Consider the following 12,103-nt stretch of genomic DNA (forward strand, 5'->3'; position numbering starts at 1 on the left):
CTTGGGGTTGGGGCACTAGGCGGGGGACGGCGGGATGGGGTGGAGGTGGACAGTGGGGGGACGGCGAGAGGGGAGGGGACATCGGGGGGGACACTGGGGGTTCAGGCACTAAGCGGGAGGAGGAGGAAGCAGAAGAGGGAAGGGGCCTCAGGCGCTGCTCGTACCTGGCCCGGGGGGCGCTGAACTCCGGCGGCCCCGGCAGGCGCAGCAGCTGCCTCAGGGAGAGCTGCACCAGGGCTCGCAGCGCCAGCAGGTAGAGCAGCACCAGCAGCGCCACACGCGCCTCAGGCAGCCGCCGCCACCGGGAGCCGCCAGCGGGGAAGGCCCGGTTCTTCCCGCCCGGGTCCGCCTCCCCGCGCCCCGAAAACTGCGGTGGCTGCCGGCCCCGGAGTTCCCGCTCTCCGCCAGCGGCGCGGAGCCTCCTCACAGCCACCGCCGCACCCCGCTCCATGGAGAAAGGCCACTGCCGGCAGCTCCGCGCGGGCGCTACGGGGACGGAGAAGGGTCAAACTAGCTCCGTCGGGGCCGTCCTACGTGGTTTCGTGGGGTGGGTGGGGGGGGGGGGAGGGAGGGAGGCAGGGTGCCGGCTTCTGCACAATCTCACGGGGACAGGCCGCGTTAGGCTCCCTGCGCGCGCACACACCTTGTTCCTCTCCGCTGCCCTCAGGCGGCCGGACGCGGCGCGGGGGCAGTGCTCAGAGCTCGGCCCAGAGCGCGCCGCGGACCCAGCCGGCCGGGTGGCTGAGGGGAGAGCGAGGAAAGCAAAGGCTGGCGTCGTTCAGCCCGCAGCTCCGTTCCGGGCGGGCACCCACTGGGAGCAAGAAGTCAGGCACTGGCTGTGGCTGGGGGGTTGCAGCAGTACGAAGGAGGGCGGGCTGGGGAGGAGCGGGAGAGAAGGGGTCTTTCAAAGATGGGGGTTTACTTTTGAAAGAGCCATAAATACACTGCTGCTTTTCTTTCGAAGGAAACCCTTTAGAAAGAAAAATATGCAAACGAGGTGCCAGATATGTAAATCTGCACCACATTTGCATTTTTGATTTCCCTTATTTGCATGCCGGTTCTGAAAGAGAAAGCAGTCAAGTAGCACTTTAAAGACAAGCAAAATAGTTTATTAGGTGAGCTTTTGTGGGACAGACCCACTTTAAGTGGGTCTGTCCCACAAAAGCTCACCTAATAAACTATTTTGCTTGTCTTTAAAATGCTACTTGACTGCTTTTTGTTTTGATAGTGTATAGACTAGCACGGCTTCCTCTCTTATTTTTGAAAGAGGAGTGCAAGCACAGATGCAACCCACGGCTGTATCTACACGGGCACAAATCTTCGAAATATCCATATTTTGAAGATTACTAATGAGGCGCTGAATTGAATGTTCAGCGCCTCATTAGCATTAGGATGCTTCTAGCCACGGCGCTTTGAAAGCCTTGCTTTCAAACGTGCGCAGCTCGGTGCGGCTACCCAGGGGTCCTTTTCAAAAGGACCCACCCCTTTCAAAATTGCTTTATTCCGATCAGTGAATAGCATGGCTATTTCGAAGATTTGTGCCTGGGTAGACACACTCCACTTGTATTCCTCTTTCGAAAGAGAATTGCAAGTGCAGACAGAAGTGTGTTCTGTGTTTACCTGCCCCGTAAAGCTAAGGCCTTGTGCCCGTCCATCCAGAGTCTAAACCACACAACAGGAGCCTGCTTCCTTATCCCTTCCTCACCTGAGTAATTCAGCAGAAACTCATTCTGCCCCAAGCACAGATTCACTTCCATTTAGGGGTCACTCAAGGGGCCACTCGCATGAGTAGGGGTGGTAGAGACAGGGCTTACATTCTTGACCAGTAGAGGGTATGAAATCTATTAAAGATGAGACAAGAGGAATCTCACTGCATCCTCCCGCCCTGCTTGGTGCCTTCATGGCAAATTCTGTGGTGCCTGTCAAATAAAAGTCCCATTCATTGGTGAAGGGGCAAGGGACTGAAACATGAAAATTTCAATCTCCAATTGCTCACTGCAATGGAGGCAGCAGGGAGAGTACAGAGAAAACAAAATGCTAAGACATCTAAACAACCCATTGTCCCAGGTCTATTAAATTCAAAGGGGCTATGTCTACACTGGCACAAAACATCAAAATGGCCATGCAAATGGCCATTTCGAAGATTACTAATGAGGCACTGAAATGCATATTCAGTGCCTCATTAGCATGACGCCAACTGCAGCTCTTTGAAATTGCCGCGTTTGGCTCCCGTGTGGCTCGTCCAAATGCGGGTCTTTTTCGAAAGGACCTCGTCAACTTCTAAATCTCCTTGTTCCTATCAGCTCATAAGGGGGACGGCAGGATGGGGAGGAGGAGGACAGGGGCGACGGCAAGAAGGGGGAGCATGGGGGGGACATTGGGGGTTAGGGCACTAGGTGGGGATAAGCTCATAGAAATAAGGGGATTTCGAAGTTGGCAGGATCCTTTCTAAAAGGACCCGTGTGTATGAGCCGCATAGCAGCAAAACGCAGCAATTTCAAAGTGCTGCGGCTGGCGGCATGCTAATGAAGCACTGAATATGCATTTCGGTGCCCCATTAGTAATCTTTGAAATGGCCATTTGCATGGCCATTTTGAAGTTTTGTGCCAGTGTAGACACGGCCGGAATGGTCAATTTGAGGATTACAATTTTCACACTCTTTCAGCCCCTTTAAAAAAATCATAAGGCAGTCGTTTGGGATTTTTTCTCTCTCTCTAACGTAGAGGGGATATCAAATCAAAAATACTTATTTTTCAGGTGAGATGTGATTCTGAGACCTATCAGTGTGGACAGTAAGCTTTGTAGGCCATAGTCCTGATTTATTATTATAACAGATAAGGCAGGTGAGATCATATATCTTATATTGAACCAACTTCTGTTGGTCCAATGGAAGACATTACTTACACAGTAGACCCACAACTTACACGGAGGTTGTGTTCTTGAGCAACCCTGTGTAAGTCAAAGTTTGCCTAATTCAAGGAGCCAGGAACCTGACCAGTGCAGCAGTGCTGGTCAGTTTCCCTGTTCCTGCCAGTGGTGGGCAGCCAGAGCCTCTTGCTTGCAGCAGCCTCTTGCTTCCCCTGACAGGCGTGTTTTCCCCACTCCTGTCCTGACAGAAGAAGCAGCAGCCTGACTCTCGCTGCCCCTGACAGAAGCTGGGAAAATGCTCCTGTTAAGGACAGCAGCTGAGAGTCAGACTATCAGCTACTACCCCTACAGGAGCTGGAAACTGACCAACACAGCTGCACTGGTCAGTTTACGGGCTTCCATGTATGGCAGGCAGCCTGGAGCCAGGTGCCAACTCCCCACCAATCAGAGTTGCATTAACCTGAGATACATGCAGTTCAAGTGTGCACATCTCACGGTTCTACTGTACACTTTGCCTCTCTACTATCTGTGAAACACCATAACACTGCATACATTTTATTTGTCAGTTCCAATTTCACAAACAATTCTCTGCCTTACTGAAGAGAGTTTTCTGAAACTTCACCAACAGCACTCTTATGTGCTCAGAAAAAATTGACACAACACTGATGCAGCACTTTGTACCCTGCATCAAGTTGGGTGCATGTTGTATGTTCCAATATGACTTGAACAGCAGTTAAAAATACCATGGAACAAAGTCTTTGAGCTGTGTTAAATACCATGAAACAGTGCCTTTGAGCTCTGTTACTCAGAGAAGCTTCCTTTCTTAACAAATGAACTTGACCTAATTTTGGAGCAAATGATTCAGCGGTTTTTCAGTTTGACCTTGTTTATGTAAATGTGGGCTCAGTTCAGGATATAATCCTCTTACTGCCACCCCATTTTCTCACAGGGCAATCTGTCAGGAAAGCCATGTTCATTAGAGCATAACATTTGATTTTAAGCTTTAGTCTAATTGGATAAAAAGAATAAGAATTCAGTATCCGGATCCTTAGGGACTTGAGGAGTGCTGCGGCTCCTATTGAAATGAACTATAAAAATTCCCAGGTCCAGATCCTTCAAAGGCATTTAGGCATCTATCTCCCAATGAAGCTTTGTCTACACGGGCAGTTGAGGGACAAAGCTTTTGTTCTCCACAAGCGGTTAAATCCACATATACACAACCAATCACTAAAGCTTTGGCTTGGCACGTGAACAGTAAAACAAGCAAAAAGTAAACAGGGCTTTGGTGGCAGCAGTGGTCTCTGTCAACCCTTGGTACCTAGTTTCAATGGTTAATTATCCTCCTGGTTAATGTAATTGTTTCCCAAAATAAAATTCCACTTGCTGTAAGTACAGCTTGTACTCTTTGTTTCTAGATGCACAACCTTACATTTGTCTATACTGAAACACACAGTTTGCTGGCATCCATCGTAACAAATAATCCAGAACACTGTGTACCAGTAATCCTCTCCCTTGTTTACTGCTGACCAAAGTTTCGAGCATTCTGCAAATGTTATCGGTGTTGTTTGAACTTCTTCTCCCCCACACCCCCTGCCCCATATATTGCATCTGTCTACCTCCATTTTACTTTGTCTCTTGATCAAAGGTAACTAGTGCAGAGATTCCAAGGGAGGCACAGCCATGTGCCCCTGCTCTACCCCTCTCCCTATTCCTACTCAGCTGGGAAAGATTTTTAAGAGGACCAGAATGTGAACTAGAAAGATGATATTAAGGCCCATTTAGCCAAACACTTGCCTTCACCTTCCTTTCCCAAGAAAAAATGATGGCAAGGTGAGAGAATCCCTAGTACAACATCCCAAAGTGACCCAAGAATTGGGGACCCCCATCATTCTTTGGTGATTAAAACAGGATCACCTCCCCGTCACTCATCTCAACAACTGAGAGGCAGAGAAGTGCTGTGGTGATGGGGACCACATAGCTACACAGATCCTGAGCAGGCATTGTGCTGGAGTCTGCCTTTGTCAGATGTGGTCAGAGGTGAAAGTAAGCCGGTGTGCTGCTCTGGTAAGAAGGAGTCAGTGGGCTGGCGTGCTCGACTGCAGGAAGAGACACAGTGCACTTGCTGCCGGGTTCCTAGGGCTCTCCTGCAGGCTGCTGCATAAAGCAGCTGGCAATCAGACAGATTAAAGGGGCCAGCTGGGGGCGCCCCCACCTCACCAGTCCAGGACTGTGCCCAGTTCCACTCCACTGGCACCATTTAGGGAGGCTGAAGCTTTGCCTCTTCCTCCCCCACCTGTTTCACATGGAGAGATGCTTGCTATTGTTCCTCTTCCATCACTGGCAGGGAGCAAGGGGAAAGAGCACAGTTTATTGTACTCCTCTTCCTCCTGGCTGTGGAGGGCAGGGGGCAGACAAGCTTTGCGTTTTGCTCTCACTCCCTGACAGAGACAGGAAGGGGATCAGGAAGCAGGATAGAGGTATGAATCTCAGGTGGGGGGGCTTCAGCCTCCTCCCCTGCACCTCTCTACAGACACACCCCAAACCTGTCCCTTGAGCGGCCCACACTCCCAGCCCCCTTCCCTGAGCCTCCTGTGTCTCCAACCCCCTGCCTGAATTCCTGCACCCTTCCACATCCCACCAGCTGCCCTGGACCCCTCCTCACTCCCCAACCTTGGCTCCTGCACTCTCCCACATCTGCATCCCCTTCCCTGGGGCCCACTCCAACACTCCCCAGCCCCTTGCCTTGAGACCTCCCACAGTCCACCCGACACTTACATTTCTTTCAAGTACTGTCATATCACAACACCTGCCTCCCCAAACTCTTGCCCAGATGGACACACCCCCACCCAAACAGGTGGGGTGGAGGGCTGTGATATGCCAGGACCTGTAAGAAATCTGATGCTTTCATCCCCTGGATGTGGTGTTTTGTTTGTTTAATTGGAGGAAATGTAATCAGAATACATAAGTTCAGAAGCTGCTGAAGCTATTTTTTAAAAGACAATAAATTATATATGCAAAAGCTTGCTGGAAATGAGTGGGTAAAGGAGGGGGTGAACAGGATCTTGGAGCTGCAATGAGGGGAAGGGAATTATGTGGGTGGAGGGTGGGGGAGAGGCACTGACGGGCTCAGCTAAAAGACAGGCACTGGGAATTAGCTGGAGTTGGACAAAAGGGAATTTACACTCAGAAGAGTGACATGGGGGTGAGTGTCAGGGTGAATTTGAGTTATTGGGGACAGGGCTGTTTGTCAGCCCCTCAGTTCTCCCCTGCCATGCATGCTCCAGGATTTGGCAAGGCCTTCCTCCACTGAGAATGTGAGACCCTCTCCCTGCCACCCATGGGTGTGCTGGTCCTGCGTGCCTTGCTTCCTGGAGGGTCCCCACTTCCTGCTATCTCATATGAGCTGTAGGAAGTCCCCTCATATGTCCCTTCCCATTCCAGGGATGGCCATGTGGAATTGAGGCAACCTCATGTCTCTGAGCCCCTCTCCATGCGCCCACATATGGGCCAATATCTGCAGAAGCCCTGCCTCTCTGTTTGGGAAACCAAGAACGTGCTGGGAGCAAGTATCATTAACATACTACTGAGACTGGGGTGAGGAGTTCAGAATGTACATGCTGGAAGCATATCACACACTCTCTGAAGCACTGGTATGCAAGGGAGGGTATGATAGCACCTTTAGATAGAGCAGTACACGTTTCAGAGCTATTATTTCAGGCTGCATTCATATTCACAGGGTGTTCTAATTCAAATGAGACCTTACCATTGTGATGAATGAGCCCTTTCAGAGCCCTTCTATGAATTAAGGTTATGCTGAGGTGTGATCTGCATGTAACATAACAGTTGCTGACAGTGACAATGCAGAGGCAGTGGTGAGAACATGTGGAGAGTTGGGAAGTTGGTTTAGAATGGGTAGAGGTACGAGACAAGGAGATCCAATACCACTGAGTACCTTCATCACACACCTAGAGAGTGCGATGGAGAAGATCAAGGAAGAGGTAGAAAGGATATCTGTGCATGAGATGAGAATCAACAACTTGAGGTTCACAGATGATACAGTTATTACTGAAGAAGATGAAGAGAAGATAGCGAGAACGGTACAGGTGCTAAACGAGGAAGGGAAGTGGTACGGACTGATTATGAACATTGATAAAACAAGAACAATGGTATTTGGAGATAAGGAAGATCAGTGTAGACAAGATCGCACTAGAGAATGGAGAAAAGTTTGCGTATCTGGGGAGCAACATAACTTATGATCTAGACTGTAAGAAGGAAATAGCGACTAGGATAGTGAAAGCAAGAGTGAGTTTGAAGGCGATGGATAAGATCTGGAAAGGCAAAATGATTAGCTTAGGAGCAAAGCTGAGCATCTTGAAAATGTGTGTATTCAGCAGCATGTTGTATGGATGTGAGACATTGGTGACAATGAAAGATTCGAAGAGAAGGATATTGTCATATGAGAGGAGTTGGTAGAGAAAGATCCTGAGAACAGGATGGATGCAGAAGGTGGGGAATTATATATTAAGATATAGCCGAAAGAGAACCTACTGCAGAAGAAATTCTGCTGCTTTGTTTTGTTGGAGTACAACAACACTGCTACATCTCTGTTACTACTGCACAATGTTATACAATGAAGTTACAGCTACTTGGGCATATCTGCAAAATGAACGATGAGCGAAAAGTTAAGATCCTGGTATTCGGCGTAATGGACAGACCCCACAAAGAATGGGTACATGATATAGTAGGTTGGTGCAGAGCTAGTCTATAGAAACTAAGCCACTCTGCACCGGGCAGGGAAAAATGGAAGGAAATAGTGAGGGAGGCATCAGACACCAATGGGCTCTGAGACCATAGTTGTTGATGATGATGATGATGATGAATTTCACATAATATTATAGCAGAGCACTAGGAATAGCTCTGCTACAGTCAAAAATAAGAAGACTTTTCTTTTTAAAGTCTGAGTTGTCTTAGTCTGCAAAAATTTGCATGTGACCTCAGATTGTCTTGAAATTTGCTGTGCCTCGGGGGAGTGTGGTTAGGGTAAGTGAACTAAATTTGGGGACATACGAGCAAGAAGTTCTCAAGATACAGCCCACAGGAAAAAGTGATTCTTAAAGACGAAAGAATTACCATCACCCATCCCTTTATTTATTTATTTATATTTGCACATGCTCAGCTTCTAAAAGTTAATGGCTTAATTGGATTAGAAGGAAAAGGTGAGCTGGAAGTGGTGGCAGTCAGGGGCTGGGTTGTATGTCATGGGTGCAGAAGCAGGGTAAAGATCACTCATCTCTCACATGGCTAAAGGTATTGTAACCAGACTCTACCATTACCCTGCTGGGGAAGCCTGGCCCAGTCATGCTACTGCCCCATGCTTCTGCTCTGTGCAATGGGGATAATGATGTTTACCACCTTAGTAAAGTTCTCTGCAATCTACTGATGAAAATAGCCAGGTATTATCATCATTACCTAGCCATAGTAGCATTGTAATTAAAATCTACATGATAACTACAACTGCTCAAGTAAGCACTCACTCCTAGCAACATCGCTCTTCTTAATGTTCAAAAAGCCAGAAAAGTCACTTACGAGAAACTTAACACAGAATTAAGATTGCTTAGGGATATATTGTGCCCTTCCAAAATGTGGAGTTCAGCAACAATTCACAGATTGAGCTACTTCAGACTCAGACTTCCAAAACCCATGTATAAGGCACATACCCACACAACCTTATTATGCTCTCTTTGAGTAATGCCTCAAAAGACCCATAAAACATGCTCACTCTGCCATTGGAATGTACTGAACCGCCTGCTTCCAAAGAAAGATCACATTTGCCACATAACCACCTCTTAAACCACTTTTTACCCTTTTTACTTTTCAGCACCTTCCCCATTGCATGTGCACAATGGCATTTAACATAAATATATTATCACTTATCCTTTATTACACTGACAAACCACACATCTTACCCTAATATACTGAGCAAGAAAACACCTATGCCTTGCTATTCAACCTACTCAAAACAGCACTGTAAGATGCACACTAGATCTCTCAAGGCTTCTAGGCACCTCTTCCCTTTGATCACGCACATCCCAAAAGGAGGATAGCCCCCACATCACTGCATATCACAGTCTCAGCTCTGTCAAACTGCTCCAACTAATCTCTCCCCTATTCAATATGGCTACACCTGACACAGTGAATGGCTCTAGGTTGCAATGTGGATATCTGGACATATACCTAAACTCTGTATTACCAAAGCTTATATTCAGTTGTTGAACTCAACTTTCTGCAAAGGCATGTGAGGCTCCTAGGCAATCTTAGCTCTGCAGTAACCACATTTTTGTCAGTTAATAAAATTATACATTAAATAGAATAAAAAAAATCTTAACTCAGTCATTGTGATAATCACATTCCTAAATTGAGTATGCATGTGATCTTGTTGTCATGAATTTGCAATTCCTCATTCCTTCAGTTATGTTTCTTACCTTCATTTGCCACACCTTGCCTTGGTAAAATCTTGGAAGCAGGGATTGTTCCTAACTAGTTACTCTGTATGGTTATCAGAATAATTCTGAACATTGTAAAAGTAAGAATGATTTACACTGTGGTTTTCCCCTAGATCAGAGGATGGGCATAGACAGGTATAGCAAAGGGAGTCACAAAAGGTAGGAATTGTATTTTACCAGTTTTCTTTCTCCCTCCTCCACAGTATCCTTACAACTCCCCATCACCACACAAAAGACACTTTAGGCAGAAGTGACATGGTTAAAGCACCAAGAACCTTGTGGTTATTCAAACAGGCAGTGTAGAAACTAACTCAGAAGCTGTGCTGGGTGAAGCTGGATTCTGATCAAAGGTGATATCTCTTGCAGCCAGGTGGAGGGTGTTCCCTCCATCTTTCACTTATAATCTGAAACAGGTCATAGTCCAAGAAAAGCCTCTTAGTACAGTACAAAACTCTTACACGCCAAAGGAATTCAAAATGGAATTTACACAAATGTAAACAATCTAGGGATTTTTCTTTTATCCACTTTTTTTTGGGGGGGGCTAGGGAACAGATCAAAAGAGAGCAAAAGAGAATTCAGGTGGTGGTAGTAGTATGCATTGTTACCTATCCAAAAAGCAAATATGTATCATGTATTTCCATACATTTTTATAACTGTTAGTTAACTTTAACTGAATAAACCAAATAGCAGAAACTGTGACACAAATACAGGGCACAACAAATCTCTCAGAGGAAAAACAGCTGATTGATCACTAATACCTCTTTTGCCTGACAGGTGTTTGTTGAACCTACTCTTAGAACTTACCAATGATGGAGAGTTCACAACCTCCTCTAGAAATGCTTCAATTTAAGCTCACCACTTCTTGTTTTATTATCAGGCGTTAAGGAGAGTAATTTTTCTCCCATCTTCTTGTAACAACCTCTGAGATACTTGAAAGTTGTTACGTTACCTCTTTTCCTGAGTAAACAAACTAAATTTTTTCAGTCTTTCTTCATAGCTCATGTTTTCCAGACCTCCAAATAATTTTTGTTGTTCTTCTCTGGACCTTTTCCCAATTTGTGCACAGCTTTCCTGAAACATGCCCAGAACTGGACACAATGGCCCAGTTGAGGCCTAATCAGCTCAGAGTAGAGAGAAAGAGTTACTTATTGAGTCTTGCTTATAACACTCCTGCTAATATATCACAGATCTAGCCCAAGATATTTGTTGCTCCCACTTTTTTATTTTTTTCTGTTAACTCACATTTAGCTTGTGGTCCACTATGGCACTTTGATCCCTTTCCCCAGTACTCCTTCCTAGGCAGTCATTTCCCATTTTGTATGTGTTCCTCCCTAAGCGGAGTACTTTGCTTTTGTCCTTTTTGGATTTCATCCTGTTTACCTCAGACCATTTGTCCAATTTGTCTAGATAATTCTGAATTATAATTCTATTCTCCAAAACACTTGCAACCCCTCCCAGCTTGGTATCATCCATGAACTTTGTAAGCGTATTCTCTGTGCCATTATCTAAATAACTGATGAAGATATTGAACAGAACTAGTCCCAAAATTGATCTCTGTGGAACTTGTTATGCCTTTCCAGAAAACTGAACTATTGACAATTATTCATGGGAACAGCTATCCAACAGTTACACAGCTACCTTATAGTAGCACCATCTAGATTGTACTTCCCTAATTTATTAATGAGAAGATCCTGCAAGACTGTAGAAAATATCTTATATTAAAGTCTAGGTAAATCACATCTACCCCTAATCCACAAAGCTTATTATTCTACCAAAGAAACTATCAGGATGGTTTCACATGATTTATTCTTTACAAATCCATGCTGTTACTTATCACTTTATTATCTTCTAGATGTTTACACACCCTTGCCCTGACTTGTCCTGTGTGCTTGTCAGCTGAGGCAAAAGATCTGGTCACGCCATAAACACCAACAAACCTGAGATGAGCCCTAAGGAAACCCAGTTCTCAACACAGCTCTCAGATCCAAACTTTTGGGCTGGCCTCATTCTCAGGATGATCCAAAACAGTGGATCCAAATATCCATGCCTAATACAAGTATAACCACACCTATTATAAATCCTTACCCACCTTGCTCCCCACCCTGATCTTGCTTTCTCTGGTTTCTTACTTGTGTACAACTGCTTTTCTAAGTGTAGGAGGAGCCAAATTACTTAGTAAAAAAGGAGTTCCTATCTTATACTTCTGTTTGGGCTAAAAATCGTATCCTATGTAGATATCCCAAATGAGAGAGTTCGGTTGTTGGACTAGACTGCTGTGCACATGGAGAAGAATGAATAATAGGAACTGGTGGTTTGAAATACAAAACAAAATACCAGATGTGACAAGAGAAGGTAGAGGAGGAGGTGCCTATTCAGCTCAGACCTGGGCTGCTGTTATCTGAAGAAGGTAATATAATCCATAGTGTTGTGTTATATTTTATTTTAGACAGGCTTCTAGGCAACATTCTGCCATTCTCAGTCTTCCTGTTAAGATGTATATTTGAGCTGCCTTACTAGCTGTATTAGTTTAGACTGTCCCTCACTTAAATCACATTAATGAAGTAGGAAAGGAAGATTTTATGAAAGAAGCTGTCTTCTAGCATCTTATGCTTCAGGAGCAATAACTGTTAGCAGTGATGTAACACCTGAAAGTTGTGGGGACAAAACTGATATACAAGGGGGTAGTCTGGGCCAATTTATAACATCAGATAAAACTCAGAAAGTATCTGACT

The 12,103-nt window shown here is 45.7% G+C and overlaps 1 protein-coding gene across 1 annotated transcript in view; it reads right to left on the reverse strand.

Moving 5' to 3' along the window:
- ERMP1 (endoplasmic reticulum metallopeptidase 1) overlaps positions 1-474 on the reverse strand; it is a 42,670-nt gene extending 42,196 nt beyond the window's left edge. Inside the window, exon 1 of the mRNA XM_074994094.1 lies at positions 165-474. Coding sequence (XP_074850195.1) covers positions 165-451 — 287 coding nt within the window. The 5' untranslated portion in view covers positions 452-474. The remainder of the gene's footprint in view (positions 1-164) is intronic.
- Between the last annotated feature and the right edge of the window lie 11,629 nt (positions 475-12,103).

This window comes from Carettochelys insculpta, chromosome 5, assembly GCF_033958435.1.
Source record: "Carettochelys insculpta isolate YL-2023 chromosome 5, ASM3395843v1, whole genome shotgun sequence".
Classification (NCBI taxonomy): domain Eukaryota; kingdom Metazoa; phylum Chordata; order Testudines; family Carettochelyidae; genus Carettochelys; species Carettochelys insculpta.